Below are 26,887 nucleotides of genomic sequence, written 5' to 3'. Positions count from 1 at the left end.
CGCACTATGAGGAATATGATTGGTAGCTGGTCTTAATAAACGGTGGGTTCTGCCTGCCTGAAATGCAAAACAGATGTATCTTTGTTCTTTTAAACTGACTTTGATGAATAAACTCTATGTGACGTCACGTTCCAGCTATTGGATGTCTGATTCCTACTCAAAAATATTTTAGAATATAAAAAAAGTTTCCATGGTCAGCACTGAGAGAACAAAGTGAATTCCAGTTGCATTGCTGTTAGCATTGAAGCAGGTTCAGAAATTCAGAGAGGCAGGCCTTCATCCAAGCAAACCCCTTTGGTATTTGGGGATCATTTTTTTTTCTCTCTGCCACACCAAGGCACCCACCCATTTCACAGCTGTGAGCTCCGAGGGGGTTTGGTTTTCAGCCATCACTCTTGAGGCTTTCTGGTGGTGGTTATTGCTGTTTTGCTTATTTACAAATGTTCCCTAAAAGAGCAAGATAGGATTCTGCAGCAGTGATCCAGTATCTAGGGACTGTGTGATGCTTCCATTTCCCCCAATTTGCTTGGTTATGAGTGACGTGGGATTTTTACTCATTAGCATCTTGGCTTTGCTGGGTGTTTTTGGCAGGCTGACCCTCCAGCCAGCCCTGCACTGTGCTGTGTGCATCAGGAAACCGGCTCATTCTGCAGGTGTTTCATCCATAAACAAGCATCAGCCACGGGCTCCTCTTTCGTTTGACGGAAACCCTTTGGAATTTCACTTTCAGATACAAATACTTGGAACAGTTGGCAGCTGAGGAGCACGAGAAGGAGCTGAGAAGCCGGAGTGTGAGCCGGGGCAGAGCCGACCTCTCCTTGGACCTGACCTCACCAGCAGCCCCAGCCTGCCCGGCTCCTCTGAGCCATAGCCCCTCGTCTTTAGACTCTCAAGAGGCTCTCACAGTGCCCCTCTCCTCCCCAGGAACCCCTCACCATCCCCAAGGTGAGTACAGGGAGAGTAGAGGGAAAATGAACGGGTTAACATCAGACAGGCTTCCTCGGGGCAGTAGTGATGATTTCAACCTGCAGACTAATACTGAGACAGCAACTAGGGGTACACTTTGTTGGGGGCGGGGGGTTGTGACTGCAACTGCCTGGTCACTAACAAACTAGACGTCTTCAGAGCCACTTATATTAAAGCAAAATGATTCATCAAAGTTGTCAATGTATGGTCATGGAAAAAGGAGAATATGGAAAATAAGCTTTACTTTGTTGACATTTAATCCTAAATACTGGAATATTCATTTAATACTTTATCATTTCGAGATGTGGGTCTGCCCAATCAAGTGACCAACATTCGAATGTTCTTACCCGAGGAACTGTTAGTCTGGTTTAAATTAAACTGAAGGAGAATAAAATTAATTACAGCAAGCAAAGAAAAATGTGGACCTAGTGAAAATAGAAGGTAAATATGGAAGAAGAAAAATAATTCAAATTGTAGAAATTACTGGCACATGGTTGGGTGTGTGGGTGTGTGTGTACGTGCTTATGTACAGACAGGCAAGCTCTCCTGGGAGATATTCTGTCTTCTTCACTTTATTTGGAGAGGTGCGATGATATCGTACACTGCAGCCTTGAGCATCAGCTGTTTTCCTGCCTGCTCTGCACACTGTGGGTCCGTTTTCTTTCACGTTAACACAGGGATGGTTCTCAGCGGCGTTTACACAGTGTGTGTTGATTAACCCTACTGCTAGCACTGTTTGCTTTAGTCAAGTATTATGGCTTACAGCCTGATGTAGACCTAGCCAACTGAAGACAGCAGAGGCATTAAGCTTTTAATTCTAGGAGGGTTGACTAAATATGGTGTAAAGTTTAATTTAAACAAGGCAGGACTCCATGACCTTAGCAGAACTGAATATAGTGGAACGATATTGTCTGTCCAATTCTTTGCTGGCTCTCCAAGCCTTGGCTCATTCTGCTGGAGTGGGCTGGCTCCTCCACAGCTTCCCGTGACGTCCCATTACTCCCGATCCCTGAGCCGTGGAAGATTGTCCCAGGCAGATGGCTCAGTCATGGATGAGTAACGTCGGTCTTAAAATATTGAGACTCTGCGAGTCGAGAAAACAGACTGTTCTATAACAGGTGTGTGCTTTCCAAACCCTGCCTCATGTCATTGCTATTATCTACATTGTGGTATTTCCAGAGGCAATATGAGAGAGATCCTCCTGCAGAGTTGTGGTTCAGCACTTTATCCTGGACTTGTAACTAAAAGTTGTACCTCCAGTCCTTTACAGAATGATTGTCTAAACTGTGAAGTACAGAACAGCCCCAAGCTGAGAGGGAATTGACAGTGTCTGTAAATGTCACTTGTCCTCAAATTTTTAATCTCCTTGATGTTTGTGGCAAAAGACAATTTCTCTCCTTGATGTTTGTGGCAAAAGACAATTTCTTACGTATTTTATTGAATTACAGTTTAACTCGAGACCATTCTAGCCAATGCAAAAGAATATTTCAGCTTCAGTAAGAATACAGAAAATAGTCATTTCCTGTATACGTGTGTGTGTGTGTGTGTGTGTGTGTGTGTGTGTGTGTGTGTGTGTGTGTGTAGTATGCATTTGGGGAAAATAACTTATGTCAGTATGCTTTCAAAAGAATATTTGCAGCTGGGCACAGTGGCTCATGCCTGTAATCCCAGCATTTTGGGAGGCTGAGGTGGGTGGATCACCTGAGGTCGGGAGTTCAAGACAAGCCTGACCAACATGGAGAAAACCGGTCTCTGCTAAAAAAAAAAAAAAATTACAAAAAAATTAGCCAGGCGTGGTGACGCATGCCTGTAATCTCAGCTACTTAGGAGGCTGAGGCAGGAGAATCGAACCCAGGAGGCGGAGATTGCAGCGAGCCAAGATTGTGCCATTGCACTCCAGCCTGGGTGACGGAGCGAGACATCATCTCAAAAATAAAAGAATATTTGCAAGTGTTATTTTCTCTTCAGAGAAGGGATTAATAGAGACTGAGAGAATGTTTGACCAAAATTACACAATAAATGATACCTGCTTCTGAAAGAGGAATACTGGGCTTGAATCTGCACATAATCAAGAATTCTAGCATCATTTGATGTTGTTTGCTTTTTTCCTGGAAAAAAGTCAAAAGTACTGGCTCCTGTGAGATCTAGAAGAGCTGTCCATTGTATGTTAAGTAATCAGGATCCAAATCAGCAAGAACAAACGGTCTTCCTTGTCCTGATATGTAAGAAGAAAAGGCTAATGATTTATAAAATTGGACATCGCAAGTGTATGAAAAGATGGTGGTCTCAGAAAGAACCACAGAGGTTTCCTTCTGCTTTGTAGACATTTGCCCTTATGACAGAAATGCAAAGTTGGTATCACCAAGTTTTTCTCAGCCTACTTTATTCTTTGAAGCATTCTGTTAGCATCAAATTAATAGTATATTCATTTTACCAAGTCCCATTTTCAAATATCCAAAAGTAACCTTTTGCTTATCCCTAGCATTTCCAGTATCCCGACATCTGGAGGAAGAATTAAAAATATAATCACACATCCAGATGTTGGTCCTGCACCAAACACCTGGCATGATGTCCAAACGTGCCAGGGATTGCCTTGCTTTTTCACTTTTTATCCTTGTGGGAACATGCAATCATAATACACTTCACATTTTGTAGTGCTCTGCCCCTTTTTCCCAAACATATCTGGGTAGGTAGGGGAGATGTTATTATCCATCTTTTACTGAGGCCCAAATAGATGGAAAGCTGTGCTTCAGACCATCTTGGCACAGTGCTGGGAGTGTAATTAGTGTTCTGATGCCCATCTCAGCCATTTGTCTTGGAGTCATGGCTACACCATGTTTGCATTGCTATTCATATTAATGCCACACCATCCCTTTGCTAACCCTCTCACCAATATCTGCAGAAATTGCAGCCTACATTTCAGAATTATATTTACAAGAAAAGGAAAAACTAATATTTGTTATTGAATTTTCTATGCCTCAGTAGTACAGGTCCCTTTATGGGTTCTTTCTTTTATAACTCCTGTTTCAGATTCTGAAGAACTTTCGAAAGAAGAAGATAGGAAAACATTAAAAACTCCTTTTCCTTTTGTCTTACAAAACATACTTTTTAAAAGGGAAAGGCTAATGATAAATACTGACAGCATGATATGCCATCTAGTGAGATCTCTCAGCCAAAAGCTTTCCCAGCTAAATCTGCAGTAACTTTTGTATGAATGATGCCACTAATCCCCAGCACCAAGTCAATACATACTTGAATTATTTTTCCATCTGACCCTCTTGTGGGCTTAGCAGATGTACGTCCCCATACTGCCTAGACTTGGTGATGATGGTCTAAGTACTGTCCTTCTTTCTAAAAGTACCAGCCCAAGGGAGGGAAAGACATATACATGTTCCCGTTTGCACTGTGTTGGAATTAATGGAGACAGTCAGCCCAAAGTTTGGGCAAACATGGAAAGGCATCTCCTCATTCATTGCTTTGATATCTTTTCCTTATTTTCACTGATCCCTGGGGGCAGACATCAGAATATCTACTTAGTACGTTTATTTCCTATTATTTTTAGAAGCTCATAGATGATTCTGAAAGCACCTAAGTGATTCTCTTTATCAGAAAAGGTACAGTGTTCTTATTAGGATAGAGTTCTTCAACATAATTCTTGAGAAAGTTGCTCTGAGGATGAAAACTAGTAATAATAATCTGTTTACCCATAAGTAAAGTCAAGATAGCCAGGTAACCTCTTATCACAATTTGTGTCAGATTCAGGTAACCTATTTCATGGAAACAGAGTAGAGAGAAACTACTCACCTGAAAACCAGATGTTGATGGTGGTCCCTGGAGGGCGTCCCAGGGTTGAGCTGCCTTCTCTGGAGAGCTAGAACTATGTTCCCTCCTTGCTCCCTCTTGTAAACGAGTCCCTCCTGAGGCCAGATGGAGATAAATGGCATTTCCCAGTGGAAGGAAGCAGCTGTCAAGAATTTAGAAGTGGCTTTCACCCACTAACCTAGTCATGAAAGCAAAATTATGTCTACATTATTTTATTATGAGCTTGATACTCTCCGTATTGCACACAGAAATAACACATCAGAGATACATTTGAAAATGATGCCACACTATATTATTTATTTTTATTTATGTCAGGGAAAAATATGTTTGACAGTGATTTTTTTCTCTACCTGTAATTGGATTCCAGGGTATTTCCAAATATCTGATTGTTTGGCCCTGGAGATATATATGGCCTATATGGCCATGGCCTACTCACCAGCAGCATTTACAGAAATTATTGACAAAGGTTAATACTTCCTCTCACAGATACAGGCATTTAAAATATGGGTAAATATGGTGATTCCTGTAGCCTCCTGATCCTCAAACCTGGAAATAAAATTTAGACATAGAGTATCATGAAATGTTTAGTTTGTCTAAATGATTTTTCCTGTGGGCATCCATTTGTCATTTTGGCTGTCGTCATTGTTAGCGTTGACTGTCTTTGTCATCTTTGTTGTGTAAGATGTTCTGAGTCTCCTTCAGGTGTAGGGACTCTCTGAGGTTATCTAATCCACACAGCAGAAATCAGAAACATCTTTCCAACTGGCATGGTAGCAATGGAATATCGTCCATCATCAGCCTAACACTGCATGCTGGTTCTCTTGCATAAACCTTTTGGATGCCTCCAGTTCAGTGTTTCATGAATTGGCAGGAAACTAGATTCCTTGTGGTTCTATGACTCAGGGCTGCCTCCCTCCCTGCCTGCCTCACCTGACTGCTGCTACTTGATGCCATTTTTGTCAATTGGACAAAATCTTTCAGCAACTCTACCCAAGGCTGAGGCCCTACCTGCTGCACCTGCTGTGGGCAGCCTTTGCAAATCATCGAATTTTTCTGCCTTGCCATTTCTCAGTCTCGAAAAATTTCCCCTTTTCTCCTCATAGAAATGACAGTTGTCTGAAGTGTGTCTTCTTGCATCATATTTGGAAACATTAATCAGGATTGAGTCCTTCTGAAGTAGACAAAGTATATACCTTAAGTAAAGATAGGCATAGAATGGCACTGGGAAAATTGGTAAAGAAGAGCATTATTTCTAAGGCAAGAGGATAGCTTGAACCCAGGAGTTCAAGACTACAGTGAGCCATGGTCTTGCCACAGCACTACAGCCTGGGTAACAGAGCAAGACCCCAACTCCAAAAAAAGAGAAGGGGAGGTGGACATTACCTGATCAAAATTATTATTTCCTAGGCAGCTATTAGGTGTCAAGAGCTATGAAGGAACTGAAACTTTACCCTACTTGTAAGCTAATATGCTGCCCTGCCACAATTCCGTGGATGCTGGCAGAAGGCACAAAATTCGTGGGTCAGAGACAAAGGACTTCATTACTTCTAGTGATAGCAATAGCCAGAATATCAACATTTGTGTCATTTCTCCAAGCCCCAGTTCCCACAGGGTGATGTGAATAGGGCCCAGTAAAACCTGCAGGCACATTGTGGGGGAACCTGGGGAAAGCAACCCTGAGACTTGGGGACCTGAACTCTTTTATAATGGGTGGTAAACATGCCTTCCGTTTGTCCCAGAGGGAGATATTGTCTTTATTGCAGTGGGCAATAAGCCAACCAGATCTTTGCTCTAGAGAGACCCTATCTTCTAAGAGAAGACCCTGTCTTCTAAGGCTCTTTGCTATGCAGATATCCTTAGAAAGATAGTGCAGAAAAAAAGACTATCAGTGCCTTTGCTTGCAAGACTGAAGAAACATGGGAGAGCTGTAGATAATTGTTTCCTAATATTAGATTCTAATGGTTTTAAATCAACCTTTACTATGAAATTTGTATCCTAAAGTCTGTTTAGTGTAAACAAAAAATTCAAGTTTTGAACAGCAATTAGCTTGTTCTTATTTAACAAAAAAGAAAGTGCCTCAGGAGCTGCAAGACCCTGCCTGGAGCAGACACTTGAGATGAACAAGTTTGCTGCATCTGGAGACACTCACAGAGAATCTGGCTTGTTGGCTGGTTGAGACATCAGCGCCTTTCATCCCGGGTGGGAGCCTTTGGTCAGTGCTTCCAGGTGCAGTCAGGAGGTTCCACCTGTCAGGACAATGAGGGTTCTTGAGCCACAGTGGTACTTTGAATTTCCAGACAATGACTGAGACTGGAGAAATTAACAAAGGAGAATAACTCTGGGGCTCCTTCTAGCATCCTCGTCCATGCTCAAGATCTTAGTCACTACTCTGCTATCTCCACCACTCCCCCTTTCCCTTCAGCAGCCCTGCTTTCCCCCATCCATCTTTGTAACACATTTGTTCAAAATGATACAACACCTGCAGTATGGCAAGACACACATTGATTTTCTGGTACCTGAAATACACTTTTTCAGGAGAACTTCTGGGTTCAATGACCATGCAGTGTGTCTCGTCTGCCTCTGGGCATGATATGCATCTTTGGAGCCTTTTGAAGTTGTGACTTCTGTGAGAAGGCTGCCTCTGCCAGATACATCAGGAAGTTCAAGTCACTTTTTGTTAACTTTCTGGATCCATCCCCCTCTGGATGCCTCTGTGTCCTCTAGATAATCTCCAGGCTAAACAGCATAGTTGCCTTTTGAGTCGTGTGCGTTTCTCATTGTTTTCTCACCATTTGTCTTAGTCTTTTCTCATTGTTTGGTTGCAATTCTCTCATGGATTCCTCTTCTGCCTTTTCACTACGTGGTGGGTTTTTCTGAAGTTCCTCCCCAGCTCCTCTCTATTTTCATGCACATCCTCTCACTGGGCCCTCGCATTCCACCTGTGATTTTTACCTACCTCCCATATGCTTTAAATCCCTGAGGTCTGTACCACCAGCCTTGGCCTCCCTGAGCTCAGGGCGTGTGTATTGCACTTCACCAGCCATCTCCGCTAAATGCCCCTCCAACTCTTCAGACCCACCAAGTGCCAGGCTGAGGGCTGTTCAGATGGAAGGTGATGTCTGTCATCCAGAAACCCCCACCCCAAACCTGCTTATATTTTCTAGTCCCCACCTGGGTAAGGCTATCTCTCGTGGCCCAATCATTTAAGCTGGAACATTCATATAATTTTTTATTCCTCCTTCAACACTTACCTTACATCCAATCAATCCCCAAGTGTCTTTTGTGTTGTTTTCTCTCAAATCAGCCCTCTTTCTTTTCTCTTCATTGCCAGTGCCTTAGTCCTGGCCTCAACCATCTCTGATCTGGGCCATTTCAATCACTTCTGATAGGTCTCACTTCTTCCAGGTTCTTCTCAGCAACCCAATTAAAAAAAAAAAAATCTCTGTTCCTTTTCTTAAAATTATCGGGTGGCTCTCCATTATCTACCACATAAATTCAGATCTTATGTGGCATTCAAGACCCTTTGTTACCCAGTACCAAGCACCACAGCCACCCCCCAACAAATGTTATGCTCCATCCACACTAAACCACAATCAGTACCTGAAAATGCCGTGCTCTGTGCTTGGAGTGCACTCTTCCGTTGGGTGCCCCCTGGACTCTTCATCGAGCTGAGGCATCTTCTCTTCTCTAAAGCCTCCCTTGATCCCTCTCTTGTGTTTCCCTTGCATCTTGTGCACAGTTGGGATGCAGGGCTTACCTCGCTGTCCATGTGATAAGTTGCTCCTCCCAAGCGTCTTTGTGTGCCTCGGGCAGGGCACGTGCCTGTGCCCACCTTTGTTATTCCCAGTGCTTGGAGCAGAACAAGCATTCCGTACATGGGTTGTGAGTTGGCGAATGGTCAAGCATGACAAAAGAAAGCAGACACATGAATCTGCAGAGACAGCTGTTTCCTCTCTACCCAGGAAGACATTTATTACATGAGCCATGGGTGGAGGACACATCTTTGACTATGCAGGCCACTCCATAAGGACTGAATAAATGATGTTGGTGTAATTAATAGAGAGGAAACTTTTACAGAGAGTTGACATATCTGGCCCATTTCTTTCTGAGGATCTAACGCTAATAGAATAGTCACACATATGTTATCAATATGAGAATAATTGAACCTGAAATTGCTTCTTTTTTATCCTGTATGATACTACAGTAGCATTATATACATATTTAAACAAGTGAACTCAATCAGAAGCGTAATCTGAGGGGCAAGAGTGGGAAGTGGAAATTCTAATTTAAATGGTGCTTCTAATCCTGTCTAACACTCATATTAAGTGCATGTCCCTGAGGGAGCATGACCACAAGGAACGTGGATCTTTTCTTCTTTACCTTGAACCATTCCTGATTCCAATGTGCCCTTGTCGTATGAACAATTTGCTGCTTCAATTGTGAGATTAGAGTTTACAGATTTGTATTTGGGGGTAATATGGCCCATGAATGCAATCCCAGCACTTAAGGAGTTCCACTGACGCTAAATTAAAACCGTGATTGTCGAAACCATGGAGAAGTTATGGGATCTATAAGGTGGCACTGTCCAAAGGGACTTTTGAAGGTAATTTTGACTATACATGGTCAAAATTGTTCGGGTCAAGCAGGTTCAGGCCTAAGCCATCTCTGAGGATGAAAACTATCCATCTTCAGAGGGGCTTAGGTCTGAACCTCTTTGGAAAATCAAACTCTGAAACTTGAGGACAAAGCATGGATTAACTTTTAAGGCATAAAAATTAGGCTATTGAATCAGTATTTTGCAAGTGATGAGCTGTCTCTTTTGTGAGGCTTGAGTAGAATTTCTTCTGTGAAGCTGAGTTTGTGCCCATCCTCATGCAACTATTCCTGTAGAGCAGTGATTCTCAACCAGGGGTGAGTTTGCTCTCCTGGGGGACATTTGGCAGTGTCTGGAGACATTTTCAGTTGCCACAATAGCAGAGGAGAAGTGGAGGGTTGGTGCTGAAGCCTCTAGTGAGTAGAAACCAGAGATTCTGCTAAACATCCTACAGCTCATGAGACAGTCTCCCAGAAGAAGGAATTATTCAACCTAGAATACCCAGGTACCCAGGGTGAGAAACCTTGCTCTAGAGTGAATCCAAGTGAACAACCTAGCAAGAACTGGTCTAACACCAAAGGCAAAGTCTAAAGGATTTTCAAAGTTGTAAGCTTTTTTCTCTTGGGACCTTTTTCAGATTTCTGTGATTAAAACACACGTTTGTAGTCAGTCGTGTTAGTTATTAGCTCTGAGCTAGGGAAGTCCCTGGAATCTACACAGTTTGGAGCAACTATTATAGAACTGGCTGGCCCAGCCCTTGGTTTCATAAGACCTGCCAGAAAGCCAAGTCCTGGCAGAGTCATCTAGACACTACCACAGATTGAAATCAACTGAAGCCACCCAGAGATGTATCAAGTTCAGAACTTTTTACCACCAATTTATCTCTTCAAAGAAAAATTGCATGACCAGAAATTCTAATTGGACTCTCTGAACTCGGCTGTCAGGGACATGGATGAAAGCAGAATTGAAACATTCCTGCCCACTGTGTGTGTGTGTGTGTGTGTGTGTGTGTGTGTGTGTGTGTGTGTGTGCGTGCGCCTAATTTCAGGAATGATTATGTACTTCTCCTTGATTGCTTAAGTCACCCACCACACAGTACAACCCTGTGATTAACAGCCCGAGCTTTGCAGTCCAGCCAATCCAGGTTAAAATCCAAGCTCTGCTAGCATGAGCTCTGCTTAGCAGTGAGGTCCTGTTGGTCAGAGGGTTGCTGAAGATATTCAGTGAAGGGACTGTTTACAGAGGTATAGGGAGGTCATGGGACCATCAAAATGTGGTGATGCTTCACCCAGAGACTAGCGGTCATGGGACACTGTTCCCACCTTCAGGCCTCAAGGAACTCGGTGAATGACGATGATTTGGTAAGAGCTGTGACCAGAGGAGAGGGACAAAGGGACAGAAACAGTGGCCTGACAACCTCTGCCAAACTAAGGCCCTATGTGAAGGAAGCAGGGGCATTAATATCCCAGTTTCCTTCTTCCTACCTTTGCTAGAACCCCCAGGGGCTGAGCCAGGGAGAGGGAGAGCAAATACAGCTGGTGTTCTGTGCGGGAGTCAGCATCCTCAGGCACAGAGCAGAACAGAGCATGGATGAAACAGTCAGAGAGTAGCCAGCCTGCTTCGTAGCTCTGGGCAAGTTGCTTAACCTCTCTGAACATGTTTCCTTATTTCTCACATGGGGACATCAATCTTCACTTTATGTTGTAGGTGTGGGAACTAAAGAGGATGAAGTAATGTGATTCCTAGTACAGCATCTGGGTGTAGAAGGTGCTCAATATGTAGTAAGTTTGATTTTTACTGCACTTAGGCAAGCAGGACCTGATGTCCAGTGAGGTTTTGGGGACCAGATGAGGAGTTGGCATTGGGATTTGGGAGAGACAAAAAAAACGAGATTGTGTGAGTGATGGTCTGCCCTGGCAGACTTCATACAGGGACCAGCTGGCCGAAGTCCTCAGGCCGGCTCATTCCTCATTTCTCTCCTCATTTTGTGATCTGCATGAGGAAAGCATGATCGCATTCTCCATCTGACAGAGTAGCCTTTATATTCTTATACCTAAGAAAAGCACTTAGGTTCTTCCCTCTTCCATGGGTTCTCATCTTGATGGGTTCCCGTTCTGGTTTCCCAAACCCCGCTCACTCCAGTAATGTCTGTTTCTTTGGGGTGAAGAATTCCTTTTAGTGGCTGTGTTCTGGTTATTGGTCCTTCCCCACAGGGTGGTGACAGCCCAGTACCCTGTTATGTCACTTTGAGGATACCCTGGACCCCTTCTTTTCTATTATTTCTTCCACCTTGCAAAAAGTATCCATTACCATGTCCTTTTATGCGGTTTAGTGTTGATTTTTTTCTTTGGCCCTTGTATTCCCCCTACCCCAACCTTCAAATCTATCTGCAAGCCCTCAGAGCCTGGTCAGTGCAGGCTCTGGCCAAACACACTTTTCTGGTCTTTGCTAAGTGCATCCTGGCGATGCTGAGATCCCATCGATCTGCACTCTTGGGCTGTGACCCAGGAAGACAGATCCCGGTTTTGGATGCCTGTAATGTTACCAGGCATTCCTTGCCATGTCTTCCTTTTATTTCCAAATGCACACCCACTACTAGGAGAAGGGTTGCCTGGGCACCTGGCCCAAGTCCTTCCTTCAGTTCCCCTCCTCCCTTGCACAGCCCAGAAGATGGAATCAGATCTTTGTGTCCTTCCTCCATCCGAGGTGGTTATGGACAAGCGTGGCGAGCCGTGGCATCTCTTGACCTGCTGGGTTTGGGGTAGCACAGTCACTCCTGAGCCTCCCTTGAAGATGCTTAGAGGAATTACATGCTGGGGAAGGGACACTCTGCTCCTTCCTGTCTGGCCACTCTGGCACGGGCCTTCACTGTTCTCTCCTGGCCTCAGCTTTCTGAGGGTAATACCAGAGCCCTGCCCATAGAGAGATCGTGAGGGCTTCGGAAGGCAGTTCCTGTGAAGTGCTCAGTAACCATTCCTCAAAGGGAGCCAGCAGCCCTGCGGAACTCCCTGTCCCGCTCCGGTGTGAACACAGTTCCTCCCCCAGCTGATGTCTGGGATGGAAAAACCTCCTGCTGTTCAGAGTCTCAATCCCTTACCCATGTGTTCTTCCAGTGGTGCTGTGTTTTTATTTTCTTTTTCTCTTGAGCTCCACTGATTGGCGTTCACCTCTTCCTCCTCTATCTCTCTCTCTTAAGGGTTTGCTTCGTGGACTGTTGATTCCACACTGACTAGGGGCGTCACCCCAAGCTCACAGGCACACCCATGCTGTTCCCAGCAGAAAGCCTCGCTTGTGATGCAGGTGGAAACAGGGCTCACCTCAGACAAAATGAAACACAGAGCAGCCATCACTGTCCTTAGATTAAAGTCCCAGATCCCTCCATCAACACACAGCGCTGGTTGCCCTGGCCCCTGACGACCACCCAAACCTCCTCTCACTCCTCCTGCCAGGCCACACAGCTTTCATTCCCTCCGGCACGCAGTGGGCTCTGGATGCCTGCCTGTGCACTTCCCTCTGCCCAGGGCATTCTCAGCATTTCCCCCCTTTTAACTCGTTTTTACCCCTTGAGATTCAAACATCATTTTGCCGCAGAGGCTTATGTCCCAGGCCTTGCCAAAGACCCTTGCCATGCCTTCCCAGGGCACCGTGCATTTTATCTTACACATCCATCACTCTTACAAACGTATTTTTGTTATTGTGTCTGCTGGCAGTTGAGAGGTGGGGGTTTCCCTGTGCCCACTGGTGGCAGAGCTCACTCACTTTTGCCACACGGATATCACGGCGGGTTGTTCGGGATCTCTCTAATCTGCTTCTCTCTAGCCTCTGTGACAGAGCTGGGTCAGTCTCATGGGTCGCTGTGTCTGTCTTTCACCACCAACACCACCTTGTCGGGCCAGAGAAAGGCTCATTGAATTCAGGGGCTGGTAACAGTGAGAAGTTGTAAACATTCCTAGGAGGGAAACAAACACCTTTTCTCCCTAGTTGTTGCCAAAGGTTGTAGCTCCCTTTAGGACTTTTCCTACAGGATTATATGGTTTCTCCTGTTTCCTGGGGACTTGATGAGTATAAATGAGACTTTTTCCTGCATCTTCCCAGAGGGCAGCAGACCTGGCTTAGAGACACTCAGAAGGAACTGAGTGTGTGAGTGTGTGTGTGTGTGTGTGCGCGCGTGCACACATGCGCAGAGAAGTATGAGTGAGGGAAATCCTGCTGAAAGATAATGGGAAAGGGGAGGAGAAATGTTCTGCAGTTCGGTTTGGAGTCTCAGGGCTATCCTGGGTGCTTCCTGAGTATCAGTAAGAATGCTGTGAGCAGACACTGGCCCCAGGACCACGCTGGGGCCCTCCAGCAGGAGAGGAAGGCAAGGTCTTGGCCCTCAGACAACTTTCCTGTGTTTGATTAAGACAGCTAGAGAAGGGCTCTGCCGTGGACCCTGGCAGTTTTGCTTGACTTGAATGTCTGTGACAGTTATTTAATTTGTTCATCATTAGGATGGCCTCAGATTTGCAATCAGACCTCGTAGACACTGAGTCATGTATTCTGGGCAGGAGATGACTTTGCTGATTACTACCTCCCCAGCAGTCATGAAAAAAAGATACCACCCCAGTGGTTGAAATCACAAATTGAAATATCTGATTCCAAGAAGTTAGGGCCTAGTGTATTGGGATGAAATTCTACTCCTCCCCCCACAAGAGTGTGGCTTTTCCAGAGCTTGCGTGTCTGTTAGCACACCTGCCCAGGCAGCTTAATCAGGGTCAGAGCCGCTGCTTGGGTAGAGTCCTGCACGTTCAGTGGAATGGAACATGGCAGTGCACACCCGCAGGCTGAAGCCAAATAGCCGTCAATCACGGAGCCTCCCTACTTTGCCCAGATCCCTGGGGTGGTGAGTAGACACAGGCTTATGGCAGCCAACTGACCCCACGTCCCTGTCTGTGATGAAGCCACCAGGCGAGGCCCTTGCTGGTTTTCACCATATGCTTACCAATTAAAACTTCAGTCCATGCTGCATGCTGGGCTGTTGGAAACACATTTTTGTTTTGATGTGGCTATTTTGAAGTCCAGTGTGCAAAAACATGTGCTTTCTGTCAACCAAATGATGACGCTGTCGCTGCTGCTGCTGAGGCTGTGCTCTTGCCATGCTTGTAAAACTAATGGGGTTTTGTATCTCTCCTAAATACTCTATTATCAGATGAAAAAGAAATTACCATAAAAATTCCTTCAGTACCAAAGGGAATGTTTCTAAAAGGCCTGTTCACTCCATCCCATGACCCAGTACAGTTTTTACTTTTAAGGAAGAGTGTATGACACTCTCATTCTCAGGCACGCGGCCTCACAGCTGTGTGCCCATTGGCTTCCTTCTGTGACTGCCACCCATGAATCTCTGTCTGGAAACTGTGCCCTCAGATATCCAGTTCCTAAAGCCTTCCCCTCTCTAGATGCCCAGGAGAGACAGCCCCTCAGCTGCAGGGGGGTCTTTGCTGCCCTTCCCCATATCCTCCAGCCTTCCCTGGAAGCAGGCTCCTGCCCCAGGCTGGAGTTCCCAGTAGAAGATGCACAACCTGTAATCAAAGGAGAGGAATTTAATCCTCCACCCCCAAATTCCTACCTGGCACTTGGGGACATTTCCACGGAGGAGTGGGATTTGGAAGTTGCCCAGGAACATAAGGAAAGGTGAGATTTCATCCGTTCCACTGCATCTTCCCTGCCCAGCTAACTCCCTGACTCATCCTCAGAGGATGGCAGCCTGAGAGCAGATGAAGGATTGGGGGGTGATGGCCCTGTGGGTCCTGAAGAATGAGTTGCTGGGAAGCTGGGGTTAGCTGGGCCCCCTGCCTAATGAGGCCTGAATGTCCCTCCCACTTAGTAATGCCCATATCCAGCCTGCTGGGGGGCTGGTTCTGTGCACCCCATGGCCAGCCATCCCCATTACCTGGTACAGCAGGATGCCTCCACAGAGAGCTGCCCTGATCTGCGTGTTCTCATGGAGTCTGGGCAGGTCCCTTCCAGCCCCTGCCATGTGTAGACCCTGCCAGAATTTCTGTGTTGCTTTGAGCAGTGTGTACCTAGGGTTCAAGCACACACCCTTAGAGTGCATTGCCAGAGTTCCAGAAGAGTGGGCTTTGCTCAGCCTGAGGGCAGTTCCCTTAAGAGTGAGCCACCCTCCTCCAGCCTTCATGTGTGGCAGCTGGCTCGGAATTTTGTGTATCCTCAATCATTTTGCTACACATCCACAGCTCATAGCTGAGGGTTTTGCTCACGAAAAAAAAAAAAAAAAGCATAAGCCAGATTGTGCCATTTCCCTGTTCCCTAGAGTGTCACACGAGTGAGAACATGATCGTCTTACCTCAGTGACAGCATCAAATCTCCAGCGTTGATAGGTTTGCAAATAGACTGTGACCATGAGTGATTCTTCCAAACTGCTTTCAAAATCACAAACTAACTTCACATTATGAGCAAATATCAACCAAGAAAAGGGTGGTGAACCTCAAGGTTCAGCCAACTGATTTCAGAACACATTAGCTGATTTTCATCAGCTTGATCCACCATGAATTTTGTTTCTCTTTCCCTAAACAGGCAAAAAGGTTATATATTAGTTTCGTATTGCTGTATAACAAGTTTCCACAGACATAGCGATTGGAAACAACACTCGTTTATTATCTCACAGTTTCCGTCTGTCAGAAGTTTAGCACAGCTCAGCTGAGCTCTTGACCTTGCCTGTCCACTGCCACAAGGCTGGAATTAAGGCTGCGGCTGGCTGGACTCTTATTGGGAGACTCTGGGAAGAGTCCACTTCCAGCCTCATTGAGGGTGATAGCAACATCCAGTTCCTTGTGCCCACAGAACTGAGGTCCCTGTTCCTGGTAGGCTGTTGACCAGAGGTGGGTCTCAGCTTCTAGAGGCCACCTGCATTCCCTGTCAAGCAGCAGTGATGTGGCAGATCCTTCTCCTGCTTCGAATCTCTGACTTCCTTTTCTGCTGCCAATTGGAAAACTCTCTGCTTTTAAAAGGCTTTCCTGATTGGATCCAACTCATCTAGTTAATCTCCGTATTGTAAGATCACTGACTAGGGACTTTGCTGTCATCTGCACAATCCCTTCACAGCATTGCCTCGATGAGTGTTTGAATAATCAGGGGATAGGTCTCTTGGGGGCCATCTTTGGACATCCGCCCACCACAGAGAAATCAACCTCACATTTATTCTCACCTCCCTTCACCCTTCCAAGAAATCTGTTGTCAATATAATCTCCATTGTTGTCTCCACCAGCAGGTGCCGGGGATCCTGAACCCGAATCAGAGGCAGAACCGGAACCAGAGGCAGGGGTGGGGCAGGTTGCTGATGAAGCTGGCCAGGACATAGCCTCTGCCCACGAGGGTGCAGAGACTGAAGTGGAGCGGGCACTAGAGCAAGAGTCGGAAGAAAGAGCCTCCCTCAGTGAAAAAGAGAGACAGAACGAGGGAGTGAACGAGAGGGACAACTGCTCCGCCTCCAGCGTCTCGTCCTCCAGCAGCACATTGGAGAGGGAGGAGAAGGAGGACAAGCTCTCCAGGGACAGGACAACAGGTAAATGAAGCCCCTTGTTTCAGTCGGCATGTGCCAGGGAGGCCTGGGGTGCAGGGGCAGGTTCTCTAAGAGCTTGTCCACAGGCTGGCCTCTGAGGTGACCTGGGTCAACCCACTCATGTGGCTGTGTCACCCAGTGTCTGGGGACGAGGAGTGTGGCCACGCTGGCAGCCAGCCAGCAGCCTTCTGCCCTGTAGAAAGACGGCCCCAAACCCTCTGCCACAGTAACACATTCATCACCTCCACAGCTGGCAAAAAGGGCCCCGATAAGGAGGGCTTTTCCTGAGGAATAAGCCCCAGAAGAGAAACCTCTCACTTCCCCGACTGTTCCATTGTGAATAGTAGTAAGGTTGATAATAGTAAGGCTTTTTCCGTTTTTGATATAAGTTTAGAAACTGTCACATTATCATCTATTCCTTTAAAAATGTGTTTACTGAAGTGTGTTAATCATTTTGACTGGACATTTCAGACTGGGAAAGACTTGTTTAAATGGATTGAATGAGTATTTCCAAAAAATTGTACACAGTGTACTGAGGTCAATTTGATGTACTGGAATATAGATAATTTGTTTTCTACATTACACTCGTAACTATTCTTTTCTTTGTATAAAGTATATGCTTTTCCTTATGGAAGTATATCTTTTTGGAGTTACACTTAATACTGATTCAGTTCTCCTGTGAATGGTAACTTTAGAATTAGGGACCAAATGGAATGTTAGATTATAGGTTTGGTTTCGCCTGAAAGAACCTCACCAAGGACTTGAGGAGGGTGCCACAGAGGGTTATAGGAATTGTAAATAATTCATATGATCTGTGACACCACAGGGTTACTTTTCCTACCCATGACTTGTGTGCTATCAAGGTGGTAGAATGCCTCCTTCCTCAACAAACACTCCTAACCAGTGGAGTCATGTCTTATGGGCCAGCCTTTGTTAAGCTACATATGAGTGGCACCCACTCAAGTCGATGTCTTAGGCCAAAAGGGCAATATGACACCTCTACAAAGGCCTGCGAACCAGTACCACGACCTATGAATGGCTTATTAATTCCTAGATTAAAAATACATTGTCTCAGAAGCATGGATGAATGAATGAATGAATCCAGAGTGTCTTCCAATAGACCTGTCAATCAGTGGCGTAATCTAAAATAGTTACTATTTGGATTTTTTCGCAGTTAGAATATACTACTAGATTTTATGCTTTATATTGCTGGTCACTATGATGCAGTAAAAAAAGAAGATAAAAGACTTTATTGGTTTACATCTTAGGAATTATTGCATTGAAAATCCAGTGTCTTCATTTGGTTGAATATGTATGTGCCAAAAGGTATTATATATACTGATATTTACTTAATTTCTTTCAAAGTCAGATTACAGTTAGTCCCCCAAATTCTTATCGTTCATATTAATGTAATTATTGCCATAATACTGGGTGTAGGATAAGTCTTATTGATCAGATTGGTCTTAAATCATGTTTTATTTATTAGGAATAGCTTTAAGAATTATTAATCATAACTGGGTTTAGCAGGCCTAAAACATATCAAGAAATTGGATTAGTCAAAATATACCAGGCGACAGAGCTTTCTTGGATCAGATTGTCCAATATTCTTCCAAAGAAGGACAATTTTCCAAAAATGGAAACCGTTCCCAGTGAAGAACCACTGACTTTCTACCAAAGTGGGCACTGTCCAACTATTTAGAAGCAGGAATTAGGGCTTTGCAATGATTTTTCTGCTTTGCTTCAGTGCTGTTATGAGAGTTGGTCATGTTTATTTACTGTAGCTTATTGGTTCCTAAAAAATCTCACTGCTCACAGGCATCATCAACCACCGTGGAGTCAGGGCAGCTATGTCATTATAGCTCTTGCTTTTCAGAGTGCTGTCAAATCACAGAGCAACCTTAGAGATAATTAAAATTATTCTCAAACATATTTCTAATGACTATGTCAAAGACTATGTCTAGGACTTGAAAAAGTCTCATTCCAGTTATGTGGTTTAATTTTTCTTTGTTTCATGTGTTCTACTCTAGGGCATGCATGTGAGAAGCTTTATCATAACATACATTTTACTTTTTTATAGTTACTTGTATAATTGTCCTTTGTCTCCACTTGAATGTCAGCTTTGTGAGGATGGGGATGTCTATTCATTGTGAGTCCTCACTTCCTAGCAGAGTCTCACAAAACAATCGATGAATAAATGAAGAGGTGTCTGGCTAAGATGGGGAAGCTTCATTGCTCCTGGGTCCTCCCTCTTGCAACCAACATAGCAACACCCTGAGAATACCAGAATAATCAGAGGAGGACTGTGAAAGGTGGAAAGAAGAATGCAGACTGCCTAGGAACCTCTGGACTTAAATTACATGACAGTGAAGCTCCAAGTAAAGCTTATTCCCCTAGCCAAAGGACTGGGAAAAGGATAGCCTAACAGAACAGAACACAGGCTTTTTACTTATTAATACTTGTACCCTAGACAGGCACTAATGAAAAACCTGACCCAGAGTCAATGGAAACTGATAGGGAGCTGAACCTCTGGCTTCCCTTGGAGGCAATAAGGCAATGTGAGTCAGTGATTTAATTTCTCTGGGAAGATGCCAGTGAAGCCAAGGGAGGGGGCACTGCTCATCTACCCTGCTCATCTGCAGTGAGCCAGTGTGAGTCAGTGCTCTTGCTGGGGTGGTGACATAAGGATCCAGCAGGGAGCTGAACATCTCCCTCCACCAGCACCTGTATGCTATACCTAAAAAGGGTGACTACCTGCTAATAGATTAGATAGGAGCCAAAGTCTAATAATGCACGAGATGTCCAAGACATAATGGAAAAATCACTCATCATTTCAAGAGCTAAGGCAATCACATCTTGAATGGGAAAATGCAATAAACAGATGCCAACACTGAGATGAGCCAGACATTGGAATTACGTGATGGGGATTTTGAAGCAGCCATGATGATATTGCTTCAGTGAGCAGTTACAAACACTTAGGGAATACGTAAAAAATAAAATATCTCAGCAAAGAAATAAAAGATTAAAAAGAACCAAAGGGAAATTGTAGAACTGAAAAACACAGTAACAAAAAAAATACTTACTGGATGGGCTTAATAGTAGATTGGAGACAACAAAAGAAATGATTAGTCAACTCAAAAACAAATCAGTGGAAATTACGAACTCTGAATGACAGAAAAAAAGAGACTGAAAAACATGAACAGAGCCTCAGTGACCTGTGAGACAGTAAGACTCGATCTAACACCAATTCATTGGAATCTGGGGAGGAGAGAGAGTGTAATGCTGAAAAATCCTTTGAAGAAATAATGGCCCAAAACTTCTCAAATTTGTCAAAAGGTATAAACTCATAAATTTAGGAAGCTGAGCAAACCCCAAACAAGACAAATTTAAAGACATTCACACCAAGACATGATAATCAAACTTATGAAAACTAAAGACCAAAGAAAAATTTTTTTTTGTAAGAAGCTAGAAAGAAACATATTACCTATAGGGGAACACCAGTCCAAATGACAGCACATTGCTCATCTGAAACCATGGAGGCTAGCAGGAAGGGGCACAACGTTTTGCAAGTGCTAAAAGAACTGTCAACTATAAATTCTGTATCCCTCATATGTATCCTTTAAGAATGAAGGGAAAATAAGACATTCTCAGATAAAGAAAAACTAAAAGAGTGGGTCCCTAACAGACCTACCCTCAAAGAATTACTACCGGAGGTTCTCCAAACAGAAAGAAAATAGTGACAGAAGGCTTGGAACTTCAGGAAGGAAAGGACAACAGAATGGGTGAAAGCAGGGGTAAATAGACTTTCTGCTTATGAGTTACTAAATCATACTTGATGGTTGAAGCAAAAATTATAATATGTGATGTAGTGCTCTGTGTATGTAGAGGAATACTTAGGACAACTATACTTTCAGAGTGGGGAAGCTAACGGTATCAAAATGGAAGTAAGTTTTCCACACTTTAAAGTGGTTGAACAGCAATACTAGTTTACTGTGGTTAGTGTGTATATTGTAATGCCTAGAGCAACCACTACAAATACCAGAAGAAACAATGTACTTGAAACACTATAAATAAATCAAAATGAAATTCTAAAAAATATTCAAAGGGGATGAAGAAAGGTTGACTAATGGGTACAAGTATACAATTTGATAGAAAAAATAAGACGTAGTGTTCCATAGGATCAGTAGGGAAATTATAGTTTACAATAATGTGTATATTTCAAAGTAGAATAATTTGAATGTTTGTAACAAAGAGTAAGGTGATGGATATCCCAATTACATTGATTTTATCTTTACAAATTATATGAATGTATTAAATTATCACGTGTACCCTGAAAACATCTATTATGTATCAATTTAAAAATTTGTTAAAATAAAAAAAGTATTAAAGTAACCCATAGAAGACAAAGGAGAAACAGGAACTAAAACAAACAGAACAAATAAGACAAATGGCAGACTTAAGCTCTAACATATCAGTAATTCCTTTAAATTAAAAGATAGATGGCAGAGTGGATGAAAAATGACCCAATTATATACTATCTATAGAAAACTCTTCTCAAACATAATGACACAGGTAGATTGTAACTTAAAAGTTGGGGAAAAAATATGTAGGACTAGGTATGAAAGGAAGAAAAAAGAAAAAAGTTGAGAAAAGATATATTATGCAAACATTAAATCAGAGAAAAGCAGGAATGGCTACATCAGTTAAAGTAGACTTCAGAGCAAAGGAAATTACTAAGGACAAAGAGGGACACTACAGAATGATAAAAGGAGTCATAAATGAATGAAGAGAATAAGCAAGAAAGCTGGCATTTTAAAAATATTACCTGATTGCCTGGGTGCGGTGGCTCACACATGTATTCCCAGCACTTTGGGCGGCCGAGGTGGGCAGATCACTTGAATTCAGGAGTTCGAGACCAGCCTGGCCAACATGGTGAAACTCCCATCTCTACCAAAAATACAAAAATTAGCTGGGCATGGTGGCTTGCACCTGTAGTCACAGCTACTCAAGAGGTTGAGACATGAGAACTGTTTGAACTCGGGAGGTGGAGGCTGCAGTGAGCTGAGATCACACCACTGCACTCCAGTCTGGGCGACAGAGTGAGACTGTGTCTCAAAGAAAAAAAAATATTACCTGATTATATTATTTTTCCTGTTCCCAAAATAAGAAAATGCTCACATTTCCCAATAAATGGAGAAAGAGCAAGGCTGTCTCTTAAGAAGGGCTCAGCCACTTTATCTGCTGCAGCCTCCTAGTGGTCTCCCTAGTATCTGACCAGTTGTGGAAACTACCTAGCCAGATTTTTTGCTATTATCCTCAAATGGCATCTCATCTCCTTTTGATGGTGATTATTTCCTAAGATATTTTGTTTGTAAAACCTAAAAGAGGGCCTGGGTGACAGAGCGAGACTCTGTCTCAAAAAAAAAAACCTAAAAGAGGGTTCCATAGCTCCTTGTTCTGGTGTTGAGATGGCCTGAGGTTCCCTGGTACAGGTTAAGCCATTGTTGCACCGAGTACAAAGAACAAAGATACACTGGAAATCCTGGGGGACCTTGTGATCCCCGGGTCAATGCCTCCTCAAGCCAGGGCCCACCCTTAGCATGTTTGAGGGGGATGCTCCTTCGGCTGAATGAAGCTCCCAATGCTGACCTCCCAGGCCTGGGTCTCCTGCCACATCCCAACACTAGGATCCACTGAGGCCCTGGAAAGCTAATGGAACTGAAGCACTCACTACCTGGCCCTGCCAGCCCTGATATGGTTTGGCTGTGTCCTCACCCAAATCTCATCTTGAATTGTAGTTCCCATAATCCCCACATGTCATGGGAGGGACCAGGTGAAAATAATTGAATCATGGCAGTGGTTTCCCCCATCCTGTTCTCATGATAGTGAATTAGTTCTCACAAGATCTGATAGTTTTTTAAGGGGCTTCCCTCTTCGCTGGGCACTCATTCTTCTCTCTCCTCTTCGCTGGGCACTCATTCTTCTCTCTCCTGCCACCACATAAAGAAGGACATGTTTTCTTCCCCTTCTGCCGTGATTGTAAGTTTCCTGAGGCCTCCCTAGCCATGCTGAACTGTGAGTCAATTAAACCTCTTTCCTTTATAAATTACCCAGTCTCGGGCAGCCCTTTATAGCAGCATGAGAACAGACTAATACAAGCCCCAAAGAGGCAAACCCAGAGGAATAACATTCCTGATCATTCATTCATTCATTCAGTTGTCCAGATGTTGCAGAAACAACAGTGAGCAAGAGAAACCCAAATCCTATTCTCATAGAGTTTACATCCATGAAGAAGGCAATTTATTGAGTAATTATAATCATTGCAGTGATAGGGCAGAGGCAGACAATAAAATAAGTAAAACGTGACAGATTTGATAGTCATAAGAGCTGTGATGAAAAATAAAGCAGGAAAGGATGATCAACAGTGTTGGGGGAGGATTGCACAGTTTTCACTAAGTGGTCAGGGAAGACTTCACTGGGAAGGTATGGTTTGAGTAAAGACAACAGGTCAAGGATAAACTTGTGTGATTAACTAGGTATAGTTTATCCCAGGAGGGGCTGACACTCTGAGGCCAGATCACACTTGGTGAGTTCTAGGAATGGGAAGAGGTTGCTGTAGCTAACGATGTTTATGGGCATGTGTGTCTGGGGGTCGGGGAGTATTGGTGGTGGTAGGCGATGAATGAAAAGTAAGGAAGTATCATGGAAGGCCTTGTGAACATCGTGTCATTGGCTTTTTCTCACAGTGAAAGGTGGTGCTGTTAAAAGACTTTGAGCAGAAAGATATGATCAGACATTTTTATAAACATGTGGCTGTTGGGGTAAGAATTGGCTATCAAGGGACATGACTAGAATCAGAGAGTCCAGTGGGGACGCCCCTGCAGTACTATAGGCAGGAACCCACGCTGGCCTGGCCCATGGTCGTGGTAGCAGAGGTGCTGAGAAAAGCAGCTGGATTCTGGATATGACATGAGGGTGTAGCCAACAAGATGCCCAGCAACACTGGATGTGGAGGATGAAAGAAAAGGAGTCAAGAATGACTCTGAGGTTTTTGGAATTGGCAGCAAGATGGATTAAGTTGCCGTAGCTCAGACAGCAAAGGATTGCAGAAGCAGCTTAGGTTGGAGAGTGCAGGGTTGGAGAAGGTGGTATTTTATGGATGGCATTTAACGCCTTGAAACTAGATGAGACTGAAAGTGCAGATGGAGAGAAGAGGTCCAAGGACATTTAAAGGTTGATGATAAGGAGGAACCAGCAACGGAGACTGAGAAGGAGTAGCCAGATGTCCTGGGAGCCCTGTGTCATACGTCATATCTTGGGACCCCTGTGAGGGAGGAGGGAGTGGTTGGCTGTGTCTAGTGCAACACAAAAGTCACTGGTACCTGAAAGCAGCAGCTGAGAAGGGTGGTGGGAGCAATAGCTCCCTTTGACTGGGTCCAAGAGAAAAGAAAAAGAGAAATTGGAGGCAGTGGGCAAAGCAACTCTTATGAGTGGTTTTACTTTAGAGGAAATGAGAAAAGTTAAAGTTAGGTGATAGCTAGAGGGATGAGTGGGGCCAAGGGTGGTTTTGCTTTTGTAAGATGGGGGAAATTATATATGTGTGTGTGTGTGTGTGTGTGTGTGTGTGTGTATGTGTGTTAATGTGCCAGAAAGGAAGACTCTAGTGGGAAGGCCGTGGGAAATACAGGACAGAGACTTTCTGGAGTGGGTTACTAATGCACAAGTGGGCAGTTGACCCCTGCTAAGAGGTATGTTTATGAGGCAGTTGCAGGAGGGAGGCTGTGTTCTGAGGGTCAATGCAGGTGGGAGAGTAGAGGTGGAAGGGAGGCTCTGGAAGATTCCTTCTGGCTTCATCTGTTAAGTCAGTGAACTTGGAGGCAAGGTTACCTCTGAGGGTGAGATGGGCCAGGAGGTTAGAGAAGAGAGGGCTATGGAAAGTCATCTTGGAGAGGAGTGGGTGAGATTGCCAGGCAGAATTCAGCCCCCCTGGAGACTAGGGACCGTAAAAAGGAGTGAACCTAAAGAGTGATCAGTGGCACAGTTTGTGTGTTTTTGAGGCACTTTGAGCTGCACTAGTGCAGATTTAGAGTAGGGGAGAGAAACGGGTAATCTTCCAGGCTCTCCAATACCTGCTGGGGCCAGGGAGTGGCTTCTTGCCTCCCTATCTCAAGTTAGGGCAGAGGCTCCTTAGTTACCTGTGGCTGAGTAGGTCCTGACCCGCTGCCTTGGGTGGGCAGGAAAAAGGAAGATTTCTCCCATGAGCCCAGGTAGGAGCCAGGAGCAGCATCATGCCTGGAAGAGTCTTGGGTTCTGGTGTGGGTCTTTGGGACTATAAAGCAGCATCTCTTTTTGCCTAAGAACATCTTGTCAGCCACGGCTTTGACTACTCATGCAGTGTCTTCTCTGAAGTCACTCCCATGTGTTAAGCTCACTTATTCTCATCGATTCTCTCATGGAAGTGAGGCCCCCTTGCCTCTTTCTCATTTTTCTCTCCCGTGTACTTTCAGGTTTGTGGCCCGCAGGTGTCCAGGATGCAGGTGTAAATGGACAGTGTGGCGACATCCTCACCAACAAACGGTTCATGCTTGACATGCTGTATGCCCATAACAGGAAGTCTCCGGATGATGAGGAGAAGGGGGATGGGGAGGCCAGGAGGACCCAGCAGGAGGCAGAGGCGGTAGCCAGCCTTGCTACCAGGATATCCACCCTGCAGGCCAACTCTCAGACCCAGGATGAGAGTGTCAGGAGGGTGGATGTCGGCTGTTTGGACAATCGGGGCAGTGTGAAAGCATTTGCTGAGAAATTCAACAGCGGGGACCTGGGGAGAGGTTCCATCTCCCCTGATGCTGAGCCCAATGACAAGGTCACAGAAACAGCGCTGGTGCAGCCAAAGACAGAGTCTGATTACATCTGGGACCAGCTCATGGCCAATCCAAGAGAGCTCAGAATCCAAGACATGGATTTCACTGACCTGGGGGAGGAGGATGACATTGATGTCCTAGATGTTGACCTGGGTCACAGGGAGGCCCCTGGGCCACCTCCCCCACCCCCACCCACCTTTCTGGGTTTGCCGCCTCCACCCCCTCCGCCCCTGTTGGACAGCATCCCTCCCCCTCCTGTCCCCGGTAATTTATTGGTTCCTCCTCCTCCAGTGTTCAACGCTCCTCAGGGCTTAGGGTGGTCCCAGGTACCCAGGGGTCAGCCCACATTCACTAAGAAAAAGAAGACCATCCGTTTGTTCTGGAATGAAGTTCGGCCTTTTGACTGGCCATGTAAAAACAACCGACGCTGCAGAGAATTCCTGTGGTCAAAACTGGAACCCATTAAGGTGGACACTTCCAGACTGGAGCACCTGTTTGAGTCTAAATCCAAGGAACTGTCTGTCTCAAAGGTACTGCTAGTCTTCAGCATGCTTCTTGATTGGAAGTTGGGTAGGGCTGAAGAGATTTGTTCTGTATAAAATACAATTTTCGTTGCTTTTGCTATTTGGTAAAAAGTCCGTTGGTATAAAAATCTGATCTTTAATATAGTGTTCCTTCTGCCACATGCTAGGTGTAGGCTACATGAGTCAGAGACCCTTATTAGCTAACATGGTCACCAGCTTACTTATATTAGGCAAAGGAGCTTTCAAAGAACCAGATAGCCCTGAGGAAAAGACAAAAATGGTCAACTGAGGAATGTCAGCATAGCCCGATAGCAGATACTGATGTTAACTAGAGAAAGTGGACTTGCTGACTTACCAAACACCGGATATGCTTATTTAATCTTACCTTCGTTGATTATGACTGATAGTAGTAGTTTGAACTTTATCTGTAACCACCCAATAAGCTCAAAGGCAATAATCCAACTGACATTTCTTTGGCTTGGCCCCTGATCAAGCCAGCATTCTGCAGCTATCTAGTTTTCCAACAGCCATATATTTGGCATGCTATCAATATTACACATGCATC

General features: G+C 44.6%; 1 protein-coding gene across 4 annotated transcripts in view; it reads left to right on the top strand.

Moving 5' to 3' along the window:
• The window catches only part of FHOD3 (formin homology 2 domain containing 3), a 499,838-nt gene that overhangs the window by 410,567 nt on the left and 62,384 nt on the right, over nt 1-26,887 (top strand). For all 4 annotated transcript variants that reach the window (XM_032152492.2, XM_032152490.2, XM_032152489.2 and 1 more), the window contains 3 exons: nt 731-945; nt 16,647-16,943; nt 25,445-26,328. In XM_032152492.2, coding sequence (XP_032008383.1) covers nt 731-945; nt 16,647-16,943; nt 25,445-26,328 — 1,396 coding nt within the window. The remainder of the gene's footprint in view (nt 1-730; nt 946-16,646; nt 16,944-25,444; nt 26,329-26,887) is intronic.

This window comes from Hylobates moloch, unplaced genomic scaffold (assembly GCF_009828535.3).
Source record: "Hylobates moloch isolate HMO894 unplaced genomic scaffold, HMol_V3 SCAFFOLD_5, whole genome shotgun sequence".
Taxonomy (NCBI): Eukaryota; Metazoa; Chordata; class Mammalia; order Primates; family Hylobatidae; genus Hylobates; species Hylobates moloch.
Note: the sequence above shows the minus strand (reverse complement) of the source record. Positions and strands in the feature narration are given on the sequence as shown.